Raw genomic sequence first — 25121 nt, 5'->3', positions numbered from 1 at the left:
TGTTGCCCAAGCAGTTAGCTACATTAACAAACTGGACTCTATTTCCAAATTCCAGTTCCTTACACTGAAAGAGACATTAATCACTCTTGCACAATAAACTGGCACAAGTCCTGCCAGCACTAGTTCTCAGATCGGTTTATTTTCTCAGAACAAAAACAATATTAAACATAACCTTTTAAAGAACAATCTGTATAAGCAATACAAAACCTCATGGCATCCTACTTGTACTTTCAGATTCCCTTAAAGCAGCCCAGGATGTCAGGAACGTTCAAGGAATGTTCATGGAAGAATAAAGGGCTCGGTTCTTCTACAAACAGCCCCAGAATTGCTAAATAAACCAAATTCAGGAAAACCACGCTGTGCACACACCACGAGGACCTCCACGTCGTGCTTCTCCCAAAACACACAGATCCAACATCAAACCCTCCACGTGCCCAGGGACAGGTCTCCTTTTCATCCAAGGACCGTTCCTTTCGTCAGCTGGAGAAGTCCTAGGATAACAAAGACTACAGTCATCATTCCCACAGGAAACACTGTACGTGTTACTCCATTTTAGCAGCTCCAAACATTGCTAGCACGCCTCTACAGTGCCCTGAAAGAGCCATCCAAGAGTTTTGTAGATTAGTACAAGTGGATCAGGCATGGCGGCGTTCCCATAAAATTAATTCAATTTCCTCACTTTAGACTTGGAAGAAACTGAGTGTTAAGTGATAAGAATTCAAAAACAGCAAGCTCACTGCAGAGAGCCCAGAAGGGCCCTTCAGGTCATCTCCCTTCCCATATTGGGTGACCCATGATGCACACTACCCTGCATTTTTCCAGCTGCCTTCTGAGAAGCCTGGTACCTGGACGTTTCCTCTTTGGTTTTGAGAAGCCAGTCCTCTTTCTCCCAGATTCACCCTTCCCCTCTGAGACTTCTATTGCTTCTCCCTGCACCTTCCTCCCTTGGTCAAATCATTCTTTGCAATGGCCATTACCTCCAGGAGGCCCAGCCACAACATGACAGCACGTGCAGCGTGCCAAGGAACACAGTGCTCCCAGCATTTTGCTCTTTCCTAGCACCCCTCACCCACCACTCTCATTTGTATTTGGGCCTTTACCAGCCCTGGAGTCCTGGCACACTCTACGATGGCAGAGCCTGCCCCCAGAAAAGCCTCCATCTCTCACCTGCAGCTCCCACCCCACCCATCCAACTCTTTAAGGTCACTGGAAGGAAAGCAGTATCTATGCACAGGTTTTCTCTGGATATAAGCCAGACCTACCCCTAAGCTGTGATTTTCTTTCCTCTGTATTTCAAAGGGGAACCTCTTGGGTTCAGTGCTCACCACTCAGATCTGTCTCACAGATGTGACTACAATTCCACAGCACTGACCTTACTACCAAAAGCTCACCTGCTTCTCCAGTGCCTCTTCCAACCACCCTGGCCCTTTGCAGAGAGCCCCAGCACCTCCTGCTCCCTGGCCTGAGATCACTCACAACAGAATCCTGACAAGTTCCCATGATTTGTCTGAGTGTAGATGATACTGAAACACTGCTGAGAAGTCAGATTCATCCCTCCAGCATTTATAGGTTGAACGGTGGAAGGAAAGGAAAAAATTAACACTAATAAAGCAAAATCCTTGGAACCTTCTCCATAAGGTAACTCATTATCTGTTTCCTACAGAAGTCCTGAGAGTCACCAGGAAGATGTACATCCCCACCACCTTTCAGTTCAAGAATACTGGCAGCCCAGTCCAACTTCTGCTGCTTTCTCAGGAGCTACAGCCTCTTGAGCTTGTTCAGCCAGCTCAGCTGCAACGGTGATGTATGCAAATTAAAATCAAGTTACTAGCAGCAAAATAAGGAAGCCTGCTCCTGAGGGGATATCAACTTACAGAGTGCTAACCAGAAGGCTAAAAAGCAGTGACAGGAAAACAGACATTTACCTGCTAAAAGATGAGAAGGCAAAACACCACACGATGCTCAAAATACAGACCTCACTTTATATTCTTGGAAAGCAACTATTTTGCTCTTGCACCACAGTACCACAGGACAGTAAGGACTGCAAGGAATTGGTCTCCAGTCCACAACATGTTCATAGCAGAGTGAGCTGTGAGACTGATTGGGTTACCCATTTTACCCCAACGACCTTGAAGAATCCAGGCTTCATTCAGCCAGTATGTTCAGAGCCCATGGCTCACATGATCCAGCCAGAAAAGAGTCCACCCCTATCTGAGGCTGCCCCCAAATACACCTTGGGATAACAAAAGGATCATGGAGTCACAAGGTTGGAAATGACCTGCAAGATCACCTAGTCACACAGAACAGCGAAGCAACTTTCAAGACTGTCAGAAATGCACCAGCAGTAGATTGCTAGCCTAGCACGAATTAGGATTGACAGCATCAAGAAACAGCCACCACCATCACAGTCACCACCCTCGTTCACTCAGACTCATTAAATCCCATGTTACAGCCCCATTTTTATCACCAAACCTTCCAAAAATCAAGAGCTTGCTGTGAGTAGCTTGTGTTACACCCAGCTTTGGGCTGACAAGCTCTGTCAAGCACCTACCCTAACCAGGAGAATGGGGAGACAAAGTTTATTCAGAAAGAGAACTACTAAAGGGCCCTGCAACTGGTCTTTGAGAATTGAAGAGATAAAAATGCTTAAGTCATTTCTCCATTTCACAGCAGAGTTGTAGCAACTAGGATAAGGAAAGAAAGGTTTCTCAGGTGAACAAAATTCCTTAACTTGTGCTACTTGTGGCATACTCTTGTGGCATCCTCTGCTTTATTAGAGAAAAGTATCTTTGCTCCTGTTAAAATGCAACAGACTGCTCTGCTACTTGTCAGTCTAATACTGTACCCACACAGCACTTCCTTTCATGTGTCCCTGATAGGCATACTTAGAAGATAATCACTTGATGTTTCCGCAGGCTGTTAGTTGTGGTTGGGGTGTGTAGCTGGGTCTAAAACCTACAGCTACTGAGATTTCCTGTGCACCAGGAAAAACAAAGGATCAAACTGCCAGGCTGCTGGTTTCATGGCTGCTATTTGAAGCAGTAAGAGTCTTTACATGGAACTAATTAAAAAAATATATATATTCAATCTGAAACCCTAAAGCCATCTCAAGGAGCGTTTGATCAGTTCACCTCTTCCATGTGCACCTGATGGCGACGCAGACAGAAGAGGAGCGGAAGGAAAGCGCTCAGCCCTGGAGACGCAGCGCGCTGGGCGGCGTTCAAAGCCCCCACAGCTCCTGCAGGTAGAGGAGCCGCACGCTGCAAGCAGGGCTCCGCTCCAACGTTTGTTTCCTTCCCTTAAAAGCAGGTTGGCAGCAGCTCAGCCACACGCAGCAGAAACGCAGGCGCTCGCTTTGAAGTTCAGACAGAAGTCTGTCGCTACCAGCTATTTTAATTCGTGCTTGGGAAAGACAAGGCAGCTGAGCATCGATTTACAGCAAACAACATGCCAGGTCACAGGTCATTCATAATCACAATCGCCTTTACTCTGCATCAAAGCCATAATTAACTGTTAATGTTTAACTAAGGCTTTAAAATTTGTTTAAGCTGCTTTCTTGCATAAAGCACCGTGGCTATCTCCTTCCCAGCTGAGTCTCCAGAAGAGCTGTATGAAAGCACTGTGTAGGCACCAAGCACAGCAGGCAATATTTCTGCCAAAGCATGGGGAAGCTGGGAAGAAGCTCCCACCAGTTCAGCCCCTGGGAAACCCACACTTTGAAGCAGCAGCTCCTAACTGTGCTCATAACCCCAGTGCAGCAGCAGCTCCTCACTCCTAACTCATAACCCCAGTGAGAAGGCACTTCTCAAGAGAAGCAGTCGAGTCGTCAGCTTTGTGGAGGGCAGACAGGCCGGGAGGTTGGTCTGGCTGATCCATCCCAGAGCCAGCAGCTACCTGCAGAGAAATGCAGCCTCCAGGTGCTGCCAACACAAAGCAGAACATCTCACTTTCAGCACTTCAGCTCAAACTTTGTGGTCACTGCAGGGAAGAAAGGAAAGCTTGACTTGTTAATCGGGAAGACAGCATGTCTTAACTCCAGCACTCTGGAAGAGCACGTTACACGCTCACTTTTGGAGCATGGATCAGCAAAGAAGTTAAAACCTTCTTGAACAGCAATCGCCTGAGAAGTGCACTTCATTCAAGACCTGACAAGTCCAAAAAGAACTGCCACTCCCAAATGACAGCCTGGAGGAAAACGGCTGCCACCGAGAGGTGAACGAGCTCCTTCTGAAAAGCATCATGTGGAGCCCACAAGAGGTTACTGACATGCTGCAGCTCTTCTGAAGGCAAGAACAAAGCCCAGCTACAGCCTGCTTGCTATCAGCCCGCTGATAACAGGATGTGCTGGGCAACCCACCCTGATAGGACGAGAAGAAAGGGCCATCTACACCACCAGGCTATCATGGTTTGTCAGGACAATTATTAGAGGGAATGCCACACATCACCATCACTGGCGCATTCAGCACGCCTTCAGAAAGTTACCTAATTAGGACACCACTTGTCTACTGTCTGTGCAAGCAGTTCTGCAGTCTGCCATACACCATTTGCCTCACTCAGATGTAACGTAGGGATGTCCAGCTGTTAGTGCTTCAAGTGGACTCACTTTCACAGCCAAGTGAAGCCTACCTTCAGGTAGCACACGAGTGTGCAGAAGCTCAGAGACTCTCCAGGTCGTGAAGAGAAAGACAAGAGAAGACCCCAGCAGCTGCCTGGAACAGCCCACTACAGGTGCAAGCAATGTCAGCACTCAAGGGTGAAGGTAGAAGGAGAAGATTCTCTATTCCTTGTTTGTATAATAAAGCCATACAAACCTCCGGTGTCAACTGAACATCTGTGCTTATGCATTTTTTTTCCCTTAGGATATGTTTTTTGCTAGCTGGTCCATTATAATCCTCAGCTCTGCAAAGGATCCACCATGAGTCTCCAGCACAGTGTGTAGACAGAGAGAGAGTTCAGTGGAAGGAAGAATTAAACAGACTGTTAGCAACACTTGACTTCAGAGAGATTGAATACTGATGACCTGAATCTAAGGTGCCAGAGAGAGGGTCTGTCAAGTCTGCTCAGATCTACTGTGTGCCAAGGAATCCTAACGCAAAGAAGTGCAGGAAGAGAAGCACTTTCCCAAGCATTTCCAAAAAAAGGAAACCCCTTCAAACAGCACCCAGACAGAGCAACAACACTTCCTCAGAGAGCAAGATGTCTCATAAGAGGGGCAATTACAAGAGGGTGAAAGGAAGGGATGAACTCTTCAACACCTACTTGTGACTTAGGAAGGACTTAATTTAGCAAGTCTGGGCTGAAACTGTTCCTAACAGTAGCTCCCAGTCCTTCAAAAGCTCAAATTTTCATGTCAACAATGCTCAGCATTCTGTCAAATCACCAGTTCCCTGATAAAGCAGTGTGGGCACTGGGACAGGCACATGAAGGTCACATTTCCCTTACTGCAAATAACTCTGCAGATCTGCAAACTGACTCACAGTAGAGCCAAGGCACTCCTAGTGTCTTAAGCAAACAGCCCTCCCAAAAGCAAAAAAACACTTTTGGGGGCCTTCAGCATTGCAGCCATCTGGACAATAAAAGTTTGTAGCTTCATTTAAACACATTAAACATTGTGTTTGTGGAATAAGCCTGTAATACTCGGAAGGCTACTAACAGATAAATACATCAGCCATCATTGTGTGGTGTGCACCACTATCATCTGAAGGTTTTTTTCCCCTTCTCTTGTATTGGAATTACCCTCTGCTGCACTGTGAGCCCCACCAGTCCTGAGACAGCAGGACACCAATGACAGCAACCTGCCTGGTGCAGGCAGCACATGTGGGTACAGCAGCACAGCCACGCAGAGGATTAAGCCCCTTTGTGTTTCTGCTCAGGATAACTTAACACTGAACTACAAAAGGAGTGAAAAGCATCCTCTGAGCTCAGATCTCCACGCCCAAATGCTTCTCCAAGAAACCAGACTAGAAGAACAGCACACAAGAGAATATGGAAAAGGATCCTTTGTTTTGCTGTCTAAGGCTGCGCATGACACATTTAAATCCCCAGATGTAAGATTAAAAGAAACAGATAGGATAAAGATGTGTCTGAAGTGCTCCAGATCAGCAGGGCTGGTAGCCAGGCACGCCAGCTGTGCCTGTATGGGATGGCAAGAGCCCAGGGAGAGCTGCTACAAGGACTAAGTGGCACTGGGGGCTTCTGTGCCTCAACAACAGCACAATTAAGCAGTAATCTGACCTCAGGCACGAGTCACTGGCACCTGCAGCAGGCTGCCATCCAAAATCTGTTTCTTTGGTTGCTAATTGCTTTAGGTAGGTTTATCCTATTTGCCTTTACACTCGCCACGGTAACAAAACTCGTGCTTTGTACAACTGAAACATGAGAGGTAGAGAAAGGAGACTTTAAAAGTCATGTTTCATAGATGCAGTTATTTTAAGCTCCTCCATCTCCTTGCTGCTGGAATTGAAGGGCACTAACTCTGAAGATTCTGCAAAAATAAAATTTCCTGTGTAAAGACATTCACATCCTACACATTGTCCATTCTCTTCGAACTTTAACTCCATGATAAATATGATGAAAAGAACCCAGCACCTTTTTCACTATCCACTGATTTGTAACAGCAGCAGACAATTTAGTGCGTTTTATCTTCCTGCTGCTGGCTAAAGTAATGAAAAAAGAAGTGCAGAATAGGAATATCCAGCAGGGCTCAGCCATCCCTTTCTAGAGTAAGTATGCAGAGCAGATAGACAGGAGCTTGAGGAGCACAGCCATGCGTTCCTTCCTACCTTACCAGGTGGCCCAGGGTCGAGCACACACAGGGAAACACCAGGCTTTAGATGCTCACAAAGTTTCAGGGCAGACAGTGCTGGGCTGGGCCTTGAGGCACCGTTCTGTAGAGGCTGAATTTCACCACCTCACCTTGGAACACTGGCACAGCAGGGCACTGCAAGACTGCCCAGGTCTTCCTGCCAGCACGGGCAACACCAACCCAGCACACCAAGTGCCCTCACCAAGGACCTCTGTAACCGAGCCCTCCTGTCCTACCAGGGTTCAAAGAGCACAGGAGCACGCAGCTGTTTCCTTCTGGTCCCTGTCCTCTGTTCCCTCCACACCTTGTGCATGGAGCCAGTAGAATCATTTCCCCACTGCTGGTCTCTAGAAGAGGCCCAAGCATAGCTGTGGTACCTCTCTGGGAGATGAGCATTACTGCAGATATAAACTGCAGAACTCCTCTGAAATTAAAAAAAGAAGATGATGCTACAGGAAGGAAGACCCAGAGGGGGGTAAAAACCTCCAGACAAAACCCCCACCAAAGCATCCCAGAACACCCAACCACCTTTTTAAAGCTTTCCTCCTCCCTCTGCTTAGCAAGGAGAATGCTCACTGAAGTCATCCTCCAAGCCTCTGCACTAGCTCCAGCAATGCTCAGCATAAAGCAGTGCTTAACAGTTTCCTTTGCAGCACAGGACATCCCAATGGTACAGCAGTGTGTGTATTCTAGAGGAGAAGCAAAATTGCTGTTTCTCTGCTGTTCAGCCTCACACAGTGGGCAAGGACAGTATCAGCAGGAGGCACATCTTAGATCTTCAGCTCTGTGATAGGGGAGAGCAGGAGGGGAAGGAGCAAGCTGCTGTCTGCTCAAAGTCTGGAGCCTCCCCAAGGCACGAGCTGCGACTCTATTATGCACACATGCCTCAGTTTATTTGCCAGTCTCTTTTAGACTATTAGGTCAGTTTAACTAGCAACTGCTGCTGATTTTTAAGTCCAATTATAGTCTCTTCTACCTGATGACACAGCCCCAGTTCTGCAGCCAATTCTCACCAATTAATGGCTTCAGAATTGCTAGATCCTGCTGTTCGCAGCAGTCTCAAGTTCGACCTCATAGATTCCTGCCATAATTTCAGTATTGTTTGTTTTCACTGGAACATTTCCCCGTATGCTGTCAGCTACTGAGACCACTTCTCCTGTCTACTGGAATTCTGATACACATTAGAAGCACGCTTTCAGCCTTGGCCCACCTTTAATTAAAAGAAGTCTTTTTGGGATTAAACTCCCATAGACTTGCTATGAGGATGCAGGCATCTCCACGAAATCCATACCCGCATCTCATGATTAAGTTCTCTTCATCTGGAAGGACCACAACTGCACAAAGACAAGTTCCATTATTTTGTGGCGTTTAAAAGTCTGTCACCAAAAGCCTGCATTTTCCACTGCAACAAAGAAATCTACTGAGGCAGTGATCTCAGTCCATCCAGCTTAGGGTGCTCCAAACTCCAAAGGGGGCTTTCAGCCATGCCAGGTAACCTGGCTTGATTTATGCTGCACTACAGAAGATAGAGGCAAGCAAATAGCTCAGACCTGAAGAAGGGCAGGCATAAGACCGCAAGCCACTGTGTTTGCAGGGAACTATTGAAGGAAAGATTTAAGAAAGCGTTTATATTTCTGATTCTACTGCTTAGTATTTGTGAATTCCCCTAGGAAGCATCACAGGTGGCCTCATTTCACCAAAGATGCTTCTTCTGACTTGAAACTCCACTAAAGAGGAAGAAAGTGTGCTCTGAGCAAGATGTAATTCCAGGAATAGACTCTACAGTGAGAGAGACAGAAATACTGGGCAGAGTGACTGTATTCAGGTGTGTCCGGTTCTGAGTATTATTATGGAAAACACAGCAGAGCCCTGGATTACCCAGCACAGACAAATGAACCCATTTGCCCTTGAACCAAAGCAGCCACTGCAAATCTCGCTGAAAAAAAACCAGCAAAGCCCCTTGGGTAGGAGAGCTGAGCCAGCAAAACACAGCAGTGAGTCAGGGGGAGCAAATGCCCAATTCCAGCTGTGAGTCATGTAGCTGGTAAGGTGGCTGTGGCCAGACCAACTCAGCACCACCTGCCAACCGCTGCACACAGAGGTTTTGCACAGCGGTGCGATTCCACCGATCATCAGACACCAGCTCCCAGCACAGCCCACTGCCCCTCCGCTCACTGCACGGATCAAAGGCGGCTGCCAGAGCCACTGAGAACAGCTTGTGCCCTAAACTGAACTGGTGCAAACTTGTCAGAAAACACTAAGGAATGTTCTGCCTCAGTTCTGGATAGTTAGCTGTGCCTTTGGAGCAGGAGCTGCTGTGCTCCTCTCTGAATACATAATGACTTTTTTTTTTCTCCAGCAAAAGAGATTTTTCTCACAAGGAATTAACAGTGGATTGTTATGTAGGTCTCAGTGATGTAAATTTGTCTGGAAGACTAAAAAAAACAAAATGCTTCAACTAAACTTAATTTCAAAGGCCAGCAATCTGACTGACAGCTGTCACACAGCTGTGAAAGGAGGCAGAGCTCCAGGGAAGGGCTGCATCAGCAGGAGCCATGGAGAAAATCTGGCTGATGGGCACATCGGCTTCATCTTTAAGCTTCCCTTTTGCCTTTCCCCATCTCTGCAAGTCCTGCAGGCCTTCACACTGCAACTATCTACAGAATCTCTAGAATTCTGAGAGTCTCCCTGCCAAACCCACGCTGTGGGCTTCCTGCACAAGTGGGGCATAGCCCCCCATCCCAAAGCACAGCCTGGGGGCAGTGCAGAGATGACAGTCTCATCCCCAACCCATAGCAGAATGATCTGTGCTCTGAGGCAGCTCGCAACAAGCAGCCACGAGTGGAGGGCAGGAGAGAGAGGGCTGCAGCAAGGAGCACATCCAGCTGGGAGGGGGATGCACTGCTTTGGGAAGCAGCCGCTCAGTCAGACCTCTCCCTCAAATACTGGGTGGCTTCCTCGAAGCCACAGACAAGAGAAAGAGCTGACCTTAAAACAGCACAGCTGCATCCTGCGCTCAGCGCTGCCAGTGATGGAAAAGCTGCTCATACTCATTTTCAGAAGGAAGAAGGATACTGCCTGCATTGTTTGAGACGGAATGGCTGACGGCCCCGAGCTGCTGATGCCTTCTGACAGAAGGCTGCTGTCATTTTCCACAACCCTCTCCCTAGGGCTTACCCCGAGGCGAGAGACCAGCGCAGACTGCCAGTCCCCCCTGCACCCCCTCCAAAGGTTTTGACAAAAAAAAAAAAAAAAAGAAAAAACCCAATGATCAAAGAGCCTTTGTGCATTTATAAACCTGTCAATTTTGCTTGAGGATTTAAGGCTTTTTAAAGAGTCCAAAACACCTATTTGAAATATTCTATACAAACAGGTTTTTTAATATTTAAATCAAAAAAGCAAAAGCCAGAAATAAAATATTTAGATTTTTCTGAAGTAAGGCATTCCAACAGCTCCAGACAGGAGTGCTGGAGGGGAGGAGGAAATCCAATTTTTAAGTTTGACAGGAACAATTTTTTTTTTTGTTTCTTTTAATTGGCAGAGAAACAAGACTACACAGCTATTTCTGCCCCTGGCTCTGACAAGGAATAACTGGGATGAGCAGCACAGGAAAAAAAAAAAATAAACTTATTCAAGTGCTGCCAGTTTCAGGTTCCCATCCCATTCTAGCCTGCTTGGCAGAAAGGATCCTCCAAGCACACAGTACAGTTGGGTTTCACACTGCCATCCTGCCCCTTCCCCTCTCTGTGTTCTCATTAACTTGTATTATGCCTCCAAAATCCTCCTACACAGAAGAAAAGTGTGTTCCCCCCCACAAAGCCCAACCCAAGAATTGCACGGCTTTAGGAGACCTCAAACTTTTTCAGGAGCTGAGTACCTTTATTCCTGGTCACGAAGAAGAGTTGAGAGCAGCAAGCATTCGGCTGCACATTTTTTTCTCCTTGTCCAAGTAGTCTCTGTAGCAGCTGGAAAGTAGAGCACAAATATGGAGTTGAGAGCTGCTGACTGCCCATCAAACCATCAGCAGCACAGTCAGAAAAAAATACATACACGTTTAGACTTTCAAGGCAACTAGCCTAGTGCTGCTGGAAGAGGGAGCAGCTCCCCCCCAACCCCCCCCCCCACCTCTTTCTGCCATGACATGAATTTTGTCTTATCACCAGACCCTGAGCCTCTTCTCTGCTGGTATCTATTAGGTAGTAGGAGCATTTGACCTCTGGTAGTCAGATGCTTTCTGCAAGCACCTTTGCAAGCACACGGTGATGCAGAACTCCCACCTGTACTCAAAGCCCTACTGTGGTGCCCATCATCTGCACCGTTCCTCATGCAAGCCATTACAGGGCCCAGCAGGACACAATGCAGGTGCTCCACTGTTCAGCAAACGACTGCTAATGGTGATCTACCACTGACCCCACAAATCCAGGCAGAGGACGTGGAAGGGACAGTAGGCTGCGTGTCCAGACTATGTAGACAGCAGGACAAATGCATCCTGCCAGCATCCCATTTACATGGCACAAGCTATGCAGACCACTCCACGTGAATCACTGCTTCTGGCAGCCCCAGCAGTGGCAGCAAGCAGCACGGCGTCCCCGCACCCCACACTCCACCTTGCAGGCAACGAAGCCTCACTGGTGAGGAATCTGTGAGCAGAAGGTGACTCAGCTCAACACTGCCCCAGGGATCAATGGCTGCCCAAAAGACAGCTTTACTGCATCTGCTACCTTATATGGTCAAAAGCAAAGTTTTTGTTGCAACAGTAGAAACAGCAGAAGGTGGTGCTGGCTAACGCTCTCTCAGCCCCCCATGAACACTACCTGTGTGTCCACAACTTCATCATTCAATGAAACTTGAGTTCATGACATCTCTGCTGTGAAGTCCTGCAGGCAGATGTTGCCGTAAGTGCCCACAATAAGATCAGTGATGTGTGCCTAGACTGGATGACACATGCTCACAAGCCTACCAAAGCAGGAATCCAAGAATTCCTCACCCAGAGGCACAATTTCAAGCCAGATGTCAGAACAACTCTGTTATTTCATATTTGATACAAACCATGCCCTCTAAAAAGTCACCAAAGGCAGCATCAGAATTTGTACCATTGCAGCTGATACCAGACAAGTTCCATAAGGTCCTCGCCCAGGACTCTGCCTGTCTCTCTCTGGTGAAGGTGAACTTTGCCAAGAGCCCAGCTTAGCTGTTAGCAGGTACTTGCCAAAGTTCCGTTCATGCAGCTGAAGGTAGCTGTTGATTAACAAACAACATTCCTTTTTGCAAAGTTTAAGTGCATCCAGTAAGGAAGTAAAAAGCTCTTAAAACAGAATTTCAATTCATATGCAGTTTCTGAAGCATCTGTCAGATCACATCACAGGCTTCCACAAGCAAGGCAGTTTGGTAACGTTACAGAGATCCAGACTGAGCTACGTCATGACTAACATCGCTCTGCACTGTTGTCTCCATCTATTTTATATTAATTCCATTTTTTGTCATTGTAAAAGCAAGAAATACATCAATTTTAACTGGCAGCAAAGCAGAAGCTCCAGGACAAGAGATGCTCAGTGCACACTCAGCTCACTGTAACACACGTTAGTAGTACCTGCTGCTGTCTCTAGACTCAGAGCTGACAAGCTTTCCTGCTGCTTCCCTGAAGGCAGAATGCTTTGTTGCTTCCTGGCAGAAGAAGCTCAATTATTAGCCAGATTTTTCTCCTACCAGCCAACATACTTTGAATGAATCTAAGAGAATGTTTGAGGCTTTTGGATCAGGTCTTCTTGCACTGTACCACAGGTCCTGGACACCACCCACAAGCCAAGCCTCCAACTACTCCTTCTACCCAGCCATCCAGAACTCTGATAAGCAGGTGTTCACCTAGCAGTTTGGTAGCAAGGTACCGGGGACAAATGAGGTTCAATAGAAGTATTTTACTGCACATTTTCAGACCAGCAGCTAATTTTAATTTCAGGTTCTCCAAATTTCTGATGTAACAGAACAAATTTGAAGACTTGGTTTCATCACAGGGTATTAAAGTCTACTCAGATATATAGGGCATGTGCAAGCCCAGCCGTCTACCAGAAAGTTACCAGGTGAAGATCCTTAGCCTACAGATTGGCTCAAGCCATATCAACTCCTCCTATTAGAGATGTTACTGCTCCCTACAAGCCTTATTGCCTAGCAGCAACACAAAAGAAGAGGGCTCCGATTCAGGGGCTGCTTTGGGAATCTCTGAAGCTGAGGACTTCCTCACATTCTGTGTCCATGAACAGTGCCAGAAGTACAGCACACACTTATGGGAACCAGCTACTGCTTTTGCCAGTTCCAAGCAAAAGAACAGTGTGAGGATGGAGGCCAGTGTTAGTCATGTTTTCGTGGGGGCAGGGCATGACTAAGGCTGGTAGGATTGTGCTGTACTCAGTCTGTGGGCAAAGGGAAAGTCTGCCTTTGGGATTGCTCATCTGTTACCACCAAGGCAGCAAGAAATTCAATTTTAACATCTTCCCACAGATGGGAAGGTATTTGTAGCATTGTACAGCTAAGCACTTGCAGTGCAAAAAAGTGCTGTAATCAACTGACACATCATAAAGGAAATGAAAATCACGTATTAATTCAGAACACGATCTCGAGTGCCAGCCTACTCCTTGGGTTTGAGGCATCTCAGCAGCCCCCCACCTCCCTGCCATCAGCCTGACCCACTTAACTCAGATGGAGAGGATCACACCCTCCCTCTGAGAAACCCTACGGAAAAAATGAATACTCTACAGCTTCTCACATATCACCTGCAACCACTCTGTGTGCAAAGCCTTGAATCAGCCTTTCCCACAATAAAAGACGCTCTGCATTTTCCCAAGTCACTTACCCACCACCTTTGGCTCTTGATTATTACTAATTTTTTAAACAAACACTCGAGTATTTTAGTAGTTTCCAGTGGATGTTTTCAGCGTGTCTAAGCACAGCAATGGAAGGGAGTTCTCACCTTGCCAGCTTTTTCAGTTCGTTGTTAATATCGTGGTTAAATGGCTCTATATGCTGAGCTCTGATCAGGAAGTCCCGAGCTTTTTCGTATTCTGCCATGCAGAGACAAGCCTGCCATTGAAAGAAGACAGATGCATTAACAGATAAATATAGATTCGCTGCTGCTCTTCAGGACTGAGATATGTACAACTACAAACATTTCAGAGACAGATATGGGTATCTCAGGAATCCCTCGAGAGGAGATTTGTGTGACAGATTTACTGAGAAGCAGATTTTCAGATGCTGACAAATCACCTCAACTGCTGCAGGAGCTTAGGAGGTCTGGCCTAGAATTTAGTGGCTCTCCTCAGTTTATTACACAGCCAGTCAGACTGTCACAGTCAGTCATCACTGCTTGATGTGGCTACCAGAGGAATTTATCTTTGCCCACCTGGCCACACCTGAACAGCGCCTTGACATTTCTTTTGTCAATCTCCAAGGCTTTTTCCCCATACATCAGAGCTCGGGCAGGACATTCCAGCTTCAGGCAGGTAATTGAGAGATTCAGGAGCACCAGCAACTTGGAAGCATCAATCTGACACAGCTCTGCCTCGCTGGAGGGGCTGCGACCAAGGATGGAGTACGCCTGAGCAGACAGGGAAAAGAACTAGCACACAACAAATCGACCATGAGAAATCCATCCCAATCAGCCAGCTACATCCATGTTTCTCTTATTATTTTTAACTAGGTAATCAAACTCCTCAATATACTGCACGCCTATCAGCATGACTAGCCTGCTCAGTCACAAGACTGCAGCAACCCATCAAGGAACTAGAAGCCAGCAAAGTAAAAAGGTACTCCCTACACAGGCTGTGGAGTCTCCATCCCTGGAGATGTTCCTAGATGGACATGGTCCTGGGCAACCTGCTGCTCCAGCTGACCTTGAGCACAGGTTAGGCAAAATCCAGAGGCTTCTTCCAACCCCAAGTATTCTTGTTCCCAACTGGGAGGCCAGAAGGGAGCAGGCCTGAAAGAAGGGCCTGCAGATTTCTGCCAGCTGTCCTCCTCTTTCATTTACTACTGCTGCTCATACAACAGCAAGCATCTCAGATCAGTTCTTAAATAATGAACTATGCCTGAATATATGACGAAGTTCTGTAATCTCTGAAGTGTATCTGTTACAGTGAGCTACCACCAAACTGCCACTTTGACAAGCCATGGGTGGAAAATACATTTCTTCTGGTGTCATACCCTCTTGTATCTGTCTTTGGCACCCTCGAAGCACTGCTTACGGAAGAGATAATTGCCAAACTCTCTCTCCACGTCTGCCACTTTCAACACCTTTTGTAGAGGAAACGTATCCTGCTGCTCCTGTATAAAGAAATACCTGAATTTCAGCTCAAGCAAAAAAAAAATCAAGCAGAGACAACAGGCAGGAGAGTCCTGCACCGTTGCCAAGGCCCTTCAGCATCCAGCCAGGCCACCACCACACAGCATTTCCCTTCTGCACTGCTGCTGTGCTGGTAACTCTTGGTAAGAGTACTACAAAACAAGTCAGGAAGCAAAGGGACCCTGCACGAAAAAAAGCAGGAATCTCTTCCTAAATTCTGCCCAACTCTTTCAACTGCTTAGCACAGAGCAGACAGCTAAGACAAAAACATATTCCTGGCACAACAGGGAAAGCTGCATTGCTGTAACAGCACCCTGGGTGGCTCCATGACCAGCCTGACAGAGCTCAGGACATCAATCCAGCAAAGAAGGAGCAAAAAAGAAAAAGAAAAAAAGAACAGCAACAAAAAAGGGGCAGGTTGTCCCCTGCATATTGAAGTTTGAATCAGCTCCCAGAGAGGGGTGAGTTAGCAAATTAGGGAGTAAGCTCTCCCCCATGCAACAGATGGTTTGATCTCAGGCCTGGGTGTGGAAAAAGCAGCCTCTGCAAGGGCAGTGAGGGAATGAGGAGGGCCTCCATCCATCAGCATTGCAGTATGTGCCCCAATCACTGACCCACAACTACAACCCAAAGCCTCTTACATGAAAAGGGAGAATTAACAATAACACGGTAACTCACCAGGGAGGAGGGAGGGCAGTGAAGGAGCACTTGGGAAAGCAGCCAAGAAGCAAAGACAAAGGGTGGGGGGCGGGGGACACTTGAATGCTCCAGACTTCACAAGGACTTTGTTTTTAAACAGACAGCTAGGTGCTGTTCTGACACTGCGGAGAACTTCCAGGAAGCTGATGCCCTCTAGTGAAACCCTAAGGTTTCTGGTAAAGCTAAAAATAAATGCAACTTGTTTCACTGACTCCACTACGGTGCAGCAAACAAAGACAGCACCCAGCTCCTCACCCTGCACTGGGTTGTAAACAGGGCAAGGCGTGCAGGATAAGCTTTAAAGGGCACATGTCTGCATCTGCACGGATCCAGCAGCCCAAGGTCCGGATAACTGTTCCTGCATTAAACAAACATATGTAACACATGATCCTCAGCAACTGAAGGGAAAGACAGCAAAGTTTATCTTCCAGGTTTTTTCCCCAAGCCTTATTAAAGCAACTCACAGCTGTCAACGCAAAGAACGTGTCGGAGTCAGCAGAGTCTAGGAAGTCTATCAACTCCACTTCAAATAAGACTGTGGCATTTGGGGGGATCAGAGGAAGGCAACCCTGCTGGCCGTAGGCATAATTTGGTGCGAAGATAAACCTTGCCACCTCTCCCTTCTTCATCGTGAGCACACCAATTTCCAGACCCCCCAGCGTAATGTCTGTCACAACAAGAAACAGAAGGTCAGGAGAATCCCAAACCCAGCATCCAATCTCCGGCTCCAAATTAGAATTTTCCTCTAGGCTTTAAGAGGAAATCCCAGGTAGCAGATCAATACAGCGGTGAGTTTCCCCACTGTTACAACTCAAGGCACACACTGCTGCACAACTCATCTCTGGATTAACGAGGCAATCTGCTGTGGGACAAGCACACAGCAAACATCCTCATCTCCTCTTGTTGTTAAATCACTCCTCTTGGGTGATTTAATAACACTGAGGTGAGAAACTGCTTCAGGACAGCAGCAGAAAGCACCCACACCGCCACCAACAGCATGGGCGCTGCTGCTCGTTGCCAGCACGTTGTGTGATCAGTTCTGGATTGACCTCCATCTACAAGGAGGAGGCTTTCTGATTCCATTCAGAAGCTTAAGAGATTTCAAGAAAATCCTCAAGATAGCAAACAGCATTTAAATTCACATGCCTTAACAGATACTCATTATAGCCCTGAGAGATCCAGGACAAACCTACCTTCTCCAAGCTTCATCAGCCTCGGGAGCTTCTTGGTGCAGTTTGTGCAGAAGGGCTTATCCATATGTTCCAGATACCCAGAGTACTTCACTGCACAACCCAGAACAAGGAGCAGGTAGGAGAGAACAGCAAGATTTAGTTATTATGTCTGGTAACAATGCTGTCACTAGCACTCTCACAGTCAGTTTTGCAACCATGCTTTCTTTTTTCTTTCCTGATGCTTTAAATAAAACAGCAGAGGGAGCACAAACCGCTAACAAAAACCTGGTCACATCAGCACCAGATAAAACAGCTGCTTGGAAGCCTTTATTCTTATCTAAACAAGAGATGCAATTTTGTGTCAAGAACTAGTGAGCTGCAGGCAGGAGGAGAATGGGAACTTAAGCCACAGAAATTAAAACGCCCCAGTTATCTGCAGAAGGACTTAACAAATTTGTTCTCAAAGCACAGCTTGAGCCCTAGGAAAAAAAAAACAAAGGAGAAAACGTAGGCCTCGAGCTCTGCTATTGCCTGAGTGCTGCAGGGCCAACTCCAGTTGTCATTCATTTAGGAGAAAAACCATAACGAGCTTCCCCTGACACTCATCAGGCCCTTGCACAGGAACCGCTTCCAGCTTAAACTTCTTTGTACTGTGAACACGGCTGGGTCCCGGAAGCCCCGCTCCGCTCCAGGTCAAGACGCCCTTCCGTTTAATCTGTCAGCTGCGAGAAGTGGCAGAGGCTGCCCCATGCACAGCAGAAACCAATAAGGCACAGCACAGCCCCGAAGCAGAAAGCCTCACTGCTGTATGCTGACAGCATCTGGAAGTTCGTCCGATCTGATGCCAACAGGGCGGTGCACAACGGGCTCCCGGGCCTGGCCAGGCGGCCCAGCCAACACGAGGCCCAACGGAGAGGCGGACAACGGCACCGGCAGCCTCCGAGGGCTCGGCTGCTCGTTCCCGTGCTACCGCAGGGCCAGACGGAGCGAGCAGCACCGCGGCACGGCGCCGGGGAGCCTGCAGCCCCGCGGGGCACCGCACCGCACCGCACCGCACCGCACCGCCACGCCCGGTCCGACCGGGACCGTACCCGCCACGGTGGCAGCCGGCGGCACGGGTTGCCCGGTGCCGGGCCGCAGCAGCTCCTTGAGCACCCCGCCGTCGCCGCTGATGTCCTGCAGGCCGCGGGCTCGCAGCGCACAGCGGAAGCGAGAGGAGATCGAGACCCCGCTCCCGGCCCGCGCCTCGCCGTCCGCCTCCATCGCCCGCCGCGCCTCGCGCCCGGTCCCGCCCCTCAGCTCCGCGCCAATCACCGCCCGCGCCGCGCCGCAGCCTCGGCCAATCGCGCTCCGAGGAGCGCCCGCTTTCCGCCTCGCCGCTAAAAAGCCACGCGCCGGCGCCTCGGGAGGGAGAGCGCGCGCGGCTCCTGGCCAATGGGAGGCGGGAGCGGCGCGAGGCTCGCGGTGCATTCTGGGGGATGGAGTCCCGCCGGGGCCGCGCTCGGGTCGCGGAGCTCACGGTCCGTGCCCCACCGCCGGCCCCGCTGCCTGCAGAGAGCTCCGAGTCCTCCGCCGCGTGCGGCTGCTGAGGGTCCCCTCCGGGCTCGGGCCCGCCTCTCCTCATTGGTGTTCTGGGGATGGAGCTCAGGGAGTGCCGTGGCCTCCTCGTGTGCTGCCCGCTGGGGAAAGCGTCCGTGCGGCCCCAGGAGCTGAGCGCTGCCGTGCCTCAGATGGGGGCAGTAATGCTTCGGGGCTCTTAGGGATGGAGCGTTTCCCGTATGAATAAAAGCTGAGAGCCCTGGGGCTGCTCGCCTGAAGAATGCTGGGGGGGGGGGGGGGGAAATCTCATCACTATTTGTAAATGCTTCAAGTGTGGGAATTCAGTGGATGGGGCCGGGCTCCTCTTCTGTGGTGTGCAGCAACAGAACAAGGGGCAACAGGGAAAATGTGCAACGTCCATGCAAATATGAGGAAGAACTTCTTTCCTATGTGGGTGCCAGAGCCCTGGAACAGGCTGCTTAGAGTTGGGGGAGTTTCCTCTGGAGATATTCAAGACTGTCTGGACACTGTCATGTGCAGCATACTGCAGAGGACTGCTTTAGGGGATTGTGAGAGCTCCAAAGGTCCCTTCCAACTCCTATTATTCTGTGATTTTATTACTATGGGTCTTCTGTCTTCTCCAAAACAGTGAAGTAGTTCCAGCCAACCAGCCAGTCAAAAACAAACAAACAAACAAAAAAACCAACACTCTTTCAACCAAAGAAGAGTTTCAGTTGATAACAAAGCATTCTAGTGCAAATGTTTCTGTTGATCCAAGTGGTGTGGATGACTGAAACCAGAGTGGGACTCGTCGAAACCACCCCTCAGCCTGGCAAACACCTTCATCTCTTATCAAGGTTCTGTAGTCATATGATGTGTGTTTGTACTGGTGCACAGAGCGCTGGTCAGCCTTTGGGGGGCCAGGAGGAGGTGTGGTTCCATCGTCACAGCCCAGGAGAGGAGGACTCACGGCCTCACTGCTGCGCACACTGCCAATGACCCTGGAGCAGCCTCTGCAGGGTTGAAGACGCAGTGGAGCAGTCGCCAGGTGGCCGGCACTGCGCCTTGTCACACTGAGGGGCCACTGACCCACTGCTTGCCACGTCTGCCCTTGTGACGGAGCTGAACTCTTCAGCTCAGTCAGGAGAAGCCGAGGGACATCCATCAGGTGTGGTGCACCAGGAAGAGCCGAGCCAGGGCAGAGAGGAGGCGGCACAGGGCACGTGAGTGGTGGCGAGTCGGACCTAACGGGGTTTCCTTGAGAGCAGTGAGAGCAGCTGAAGCTGGTCTCGTGTGGGTGGCTGACCATTCGTGGGCTGACAATGGCGCTTTTCTTGATTCCCTGCTGAGCTCCTATAAGCAATGCCTGATAAAAGCTGAGCTCAGGTCACAGCCTCCCCTTTCCCTTGGGAAACTACCAAGTCTTTGACTTCAGATTTATTTCCATGTGAGCAGGGAGACCACAAAGGCTCTGATGTGTGCTCTCTGCCAGCCTCTGTTCAGGAGCAAGCATGCACACTCTATCATGCTGTCACAGTTAGAGCAGGGTCACCTCCAGGGCTGGGCCACCCAGGCTTGTCTGCCCGGCGATGCCCGACCTGTCTGACTGCAGCAGAGCCCATGGGACTCTAGATCTTGGTGGCTATGTCCCACCAATGCTGTGTGGAAATCAATGTTGCATGAACCACACAGTTCTTAAATAGAATGGCCACGTGTGGCTGTAAGACTGGTGGGAGATGCAGAGATTTTGACTTGTGTCTTTTGTGGGTGCTGGCCAAGTGTGGAACACTGGTGATCAGAAACCACATTGTTTCAAGGGGGTAAGCTGAAGTCACAGCCCTGCACACTGTGGCTCGAACTCCCAACCCTCATATCAGTCAAAATTAACTTTGCAAGTTGTATTGTGTGGCTTCTCTCTGTCTTGAACATAAAAATGCTGTTTGTGATTTCATTCTGCTTTTGCTCAGATGCATCACTTGATCTAATGCCAGTCCTGAGGACATGCAGGGGCTCAGACAATGAACCAAGGAGATCTGTAGAAGTTCATACAGGCCAGAGTCAGTGCTAGAACTTCTCAGCAAAGATCCTTCTTGGCTCTGTCTCCAGCCTTGCCAAGTCCTGGCATGCAGGCAGGTCTCCCTTGGAGGGAGCTACAGGCTGACACAGCTGCCAGGGAAGGAAAGGTTCTGGATGAGGATCAGCTCGGTGGTGCCTTCTGCCACTGCAGGCAGAGCCAGAAGGCCTGACCATGTGCAGCCTCCTGTTGTCAGAACACTGCAGATTTAAACGAGCATCTCACGCTATCTGTGGAGTCTAATGACAAGCTCACAACTGTCTGAACTGCTGGTGGGACACAAAGGTGTTTGAGGCATCTCTTCACTTCTTCAAGTGCCGAGCTCTGTTTTTGCTCATCTGTGTTTACCTTGCTCTTTGCATTAGGGCTGCTGGAAGGTGGCAGCATGGCTCGGAAGATGAGCATTGATAATCTGGAGGACCAGCTGCTCTGCCCCATCTGTTTGGAGGTCTTCAAGGAGCCCCTGATGCTGCAGTGTGGGCATTCCTACTGCAAGTCCTGTGTGCTGTCACTGTCTGGAGAGCTGGATGAGCAGTTCTTGTGCCCCGTGTGCCGCAAATCCGTGGACTGCAGCGCTTCCCCACCCAATGTCACGCTGGCCCGCATCATTGAGGCACTGCAGAGCAGGGGCGAGACAGAGCCCACCCCAGAGTCCTGCCCAATGCACCACAATCCACTGAGCCTCTTCTGTGAGGCTGACCGAGAGGTGATCTGTGGGCTGTGCGGCACCATTGGCAACCACAAGCAGCACAAGATCACCCCTATCTCTACCGCATACTGTCGGATGAAGGTTGGCAGGCAGGGGTGGCGAGGGCTCCCTGGGGTGAGGATTAGGACATCTGTAGCAGTCTCAGCCCCGAGTATGGCAGTATTAGCATCTCCTGTCCTTCAGTAAAGAGGCTGAAAATGGTGCCAGTGTGGGCAGCACGGCCCCATAGCACAAGCAGATGTGGGGCAGGGACCCTGGGCTGGGGCCAGCCATTTCTCAAGCCAAGTATGTCCCTGGCTGAGGAGACGTGTTTTTGGTGGCTGAACCACAGTGGAGGGGAGCTGAAGATCAGGGTGAGTCATAGAGGCCTTTCAAGATTGTTTACAAATACCATCAAAGGGAGTCTGGAGATAAGGGCTGAGGCAAGGTGCCAAAGGAGAGCAGGGAGGGAGGAAAACAGGAGCACCAGCCTGGCAGAGTAAACAGCTGGTGTCCCCTGCCCAACATCACATGAAAGCCCAAGGAGTGGAAAGGCACAGGGCCACCGTTCCCCTCAGCTCCCGACACCAAGGCGATAAGAGCAGGAGGCACCAGGAACGTGACTGCCTGAGCCAGGCTCCAGGACCAGCACTGACACAGCGTTGCAGACTTGATGCTGGCTGCAGCTGCTCACCTGGAGTGTTGTCTTCATGGGGTGCCAGATGTGGAGTGGAGCTGCAGTGCTCCTGGCTGTGCTCTGAGTGCTCTTCTGTCTCTGGCACCCCCAAATCCTCTAGGTCAGACCAAAGATCAGCAGGATGTGCAGAACCCCATAGAGCTTAGAGGAAGCTTGGGAGGGCATGGCTTCTCGGGGCTCCTTGGGAGGCCGGCAGGCACAGGGGCAGAGCCTGCGATCAAGCAGGATGCCACAAGGTTCCTCAAGACAGCTGTTGTGTTTCTAGGAGGAGCTGTCTGTGCTGCTAACCGATGTCCACCGGTGCAAGAGGAACCTGGATGAACAGTTCAGCAAGCTCATCAACAACAAAATCCGCATTGCGGTGAGTGCCAAAGGAGCCGGCTTCCCAGAGCTCTTTGCCTCCCACACAACCATCAGAGCAATTTCTGCTCCTGGGTCTCCTCAGCTCACTTCCTCCATTCCTCTCCCTTTTCTCCCTTCCCTAGGACAGTAGGCAGGGCTGTTCCTACCGAGATTCCTGTTCTCCAGGAATACTGGGGATTAAAATAGCCCTGTTTTCAGGATAGGTGACGGAGCCCTCTCAGGTGGCAAAGCCAGAGGGGTTTTCTGCAGGGGAGACATAACCTCACTGAGTGTCCTGGCAGGAGCTTTTTGCCCACATGCCCTTGGAGATGATAACACATGAAGAACACCCTGCTCAGAGCAGGCTTCCCTGTCAGAATGCTGAGAATTTCACAATGAATTTACGTTTCATTTGGCTGTGTACCCATTTTCCATGCAGTAGACATCTCAAAGGAATCTCTCAGTATCACTTTTTGAGGCTTGAGCTTCTGAATTGGGCTCCTTAGAAGCCAAATGAAACTGGAGCTTGAATTCCCCCAACTTAGTGCAGGACCTAGGTTGTTCCCTGGGAGCAGAGGAATCCAAAAGCTCTTTCAAGGCTCTGATCAAGCTAGTTGGGACATCAAGACAAAATCTGGGTGGAGAGAGGTATGTGGCAGGGGTGCCACGGTGCTGAGGGCAGCCGGGTGAAATAACATCCAGCCTCTGTGAAAGAGCTGCTCTTTATTTGGAAGACAAATGCAGGGTAGCATGCTGGGACACGTAGAAGTTGCTGGTGGCATCTCTGAAACTGGAAAGTGGATGCAGGAAATGTAGGAAGGCAGTGCTGCAGAGCCGCTTGCTGTCTCCCTGCAGAATGAGGCAGATGTCTTCAAGTGGGTGATCCAGAAGGAGTTTGAGGAGCTGCACAGGTACATCGATGAGGAGAAGGCCACCTTCCTGGAGAGTGTGGAGGGGAAGGCGGCCCAGCTCATCGCCTCCATTGAGTCTCAGGTCAAGCAGACATCAGACACCCTGCAGAGGCTGAAGGAGATGCAGAGCATTCTGGAGACACTCAGCAACGAAAGTCAGCTTGATTTCATCCGTGTGAGTGTGCCCACCAGCGACTGCCTCAGGAAGGCGGCAAGGCTCAGCCAGGCTCTCCCACCATCAGCCACTGCTCATAGCCCTGGGCCTTTCCTTGGGCAGCGAGAACCCTCACCAAACATAGCTAGCACACCATGAGGTGTGAGATGGAGGTGCCTTCTGTCCAGCACGGGCTTCCCCAGATGGCAGAGAGCTGTCCATCAGAATTCATCTCCCAGGAGAGGAGAGCCTTGGCCTCTCTGACCCAGGACATGGATGTGTGGAGCTGTGACCATGCAGAGGAGCTGCTGTTGTGTCAGTCTATCACCACTGACTAACTTTTTCTCTTTGTTTTCCAGAAATACAGCTCCTACCAGTTCAGGTGAGTGATGGGACCCAGCAGCATGCAGCACATAGGTCAGCGAGCACCTCAGCATTGCGGGGGCAGCCTGGTGTGGGCACTCTGCCCTGCTCACTTCTGTGGGCATTGCTGTTGAGATGGAGAGCCACAGCCAGAGCCATGTAGGCAGCCCCAGAAGAGGGCAAAAGCAGCTGCAGAGACACTAGTGGCTCCATCATACGCAGCAGAAGGTGAGAAAAGAACACATGCTGTTCCCATCAACCTCTGTCATGGCTGCACTTGTCTTTTCAGGTCAGAGCTTCCTAGCCTACACCCAGGTGATGCCATCTTCAGTCCCGTATCATTCAAGCCTTGTTTCCACCAAGATGACATCAAGATGACCGTGTGGAAGCGGCTGCACCGCCACGTCCTGCCAGGTACCAGCTTCCCCAGCCGGCATCGTGTGGGCAGCTCTGGCTGTGCTGCCAGGACAGACTGCCCAGCCAGCGTCCCATGTCCTGGCCTCTGCCTTGCTCTGCTCACCTGCAGCAGAGCTCCAGGAGCACTGGCTGGTTCAGCATCTCATGCTGGTAGCGCCTGCTCTGGTGTCTGAGCAGTCCGCTCGGGTTCAGCAGCACTCCCAGCAGCATGCCTGGAGTCTGCCTGCTTTCCTTTTAGCTCCAGAGATGCTGAAACTGGACCCGGTGACGGCACATCCCCTGCTGGAACTCTTCAAGGGTGACACGGTGGTGCAGTGCGGGCTGTACCAGCGCCGGGACAGCAACCCCAAGCGTTTTGACTCCAGCAACTGCATCCTCACCTGCAAGGGCTTCTCCTGTGGCCAGCACTACTGGGAGGTGATTGTGGGCACCAGGAACCACTGGCGCGTGGGCATCATCAAGGGCACGGTCAGCCGCAAAGGGAAGCTCAGCAAGTCTCCCGAGAACGGCGTGTGGCTCATCGGCCTCAAGGAAGGGAAAGTCTACGAGGCCTTCAGCACCCCGCGGGCCACGCTGCCGCTGACCGCCCGGCCGCAGCGCATAGGGATCTACCTGCACTACGAGAAGGGCGAGCTGACCTTCTACAACGCCGACAGCCCCGACGAGCTCAGCCCCATCTACACCTTCCAGGCGGAGTTCCAGGGCCAGCTCTACCCCATCGTGGACCTGTGCTGGCCGGAGCGAGGGCCCTTCTCCCCTCCCATCATCCTGCCCCCTCCCGCTGCCGGCCGGCACACCCAGGGCCCCCCCGCGGCGGAGGAGCCCCCCAAGCCGTAGCGCGCGTCCCCGCGGCGCCGTCCTGAATAAAGCTGCCGCTGTGCTGCCCGAGCCGAGCTGCTGCGAGCGGGCGGGGGGCGGGGCTGCGGCG

General features: G+C 50.3%; 2 protein-coding genes across 7 annotated transcripts; one reads left to right on the top strand and one right to left on the bottom strand.

Annotated features, from left to right (window-relative positions):
- Positions 1 to 120: 120 nt before the first annotated feature.
- Positions 121 to 18325, bottom strand: FKBP6 (FKBP prolyl isomerase family member 6 (inactive)). Of its 2 annotated transcripts, none has more exons than XM_048966765.1 (8): positions 18100 to 18325; positions 17030 to 17119; positions 16301 to 16503; positions 14999 to 15118; positions 14199 to 14414; positions 13770 to 13879; positions 10683 to 10770; positions 121 to 491 (listed from the first exon to the last, which is right to left on the bottom strand). In XM_048966765.1, exons 1-7 carry the CDS (start codon positions 18269 to 18271, stop codon positions 10695 to 10697), a joined length of 987 nt encoding a protein of 328 aa, XP_048822722.1. In that variant the 5' UTR covers positions 18272 to 18325; the 3' UTR covers positions 121 to 491; positions 10683 to 10694. The 2 variants fall into 2 exon arrangements, with proteins under 2 accessions (XP_048822722.1, XP_048822723.1); XM_048966766.1 differs by having other exon boundaries at positions 14199 to 14393; positions 18100 to 18323.
- Positions 18326 to 18881: 556 nt separating this feature from the next.
- TRIM50 (tripartite motif containing 50) lies at positions 18882 to 25114 on the top strand. 5 transcript variants are annotated; one of them, XM_048966987.1, is made up of 8 exons: positions 18882 to 19770; positions 20515 to 20906; positions 20987 to 21411; positions 22272 to 22367; positions 23204 to 23434; positions 23773 to 23795; positions 24066 to 24190; positions 24432 to 25114. In XM_048966987.1, the coding sequence occupies exons 2-8, from the start codon at positions 20864 to 20866 to the stop codon at positions 25028 to 25030; spliced, it is 1542 nt and encodes a 513-aa protein (XP_048822944.1). In that variant the 5' UTR covers positions 18882 to 19770; positions 20515 to 20863; the 3' UTR covers positions 25031 to 25114. The 5 variants fall into 5 exon arrangements, with proteins under 5 accessions (XP_048822944.1, XP_048822945.1, XP_048822946.1 ...); XM_048966988.1 differs by lacking the exon at positions 20515 to 20906; XM_048966989.1 differs by having other exon boundaries at positions 18882 to 20893.
- The last annotated feature ends 7 nt before the right edge of the window (positions 25115 to 25121 follow it).

The sequence above is a fragment of the Lagopus muta genome, chromosome 20, assembly GCF_023343835.1.
Source record: "Lagopus muta isolate bLagMut1 chromosome 20, bLagMut1 primary, whole genome shotgun sequence".
Taxonomy (NCBI): Eukaryota; Metazoa; Chordata; class Aves; order Galliformes; family Phasianidae; genus Lagopus; species Lagopus muta.
Note: the sequence above shows the minus strand (reverse complement) of the source record. Positions and strands in the feature narration are given on the sequence as shown.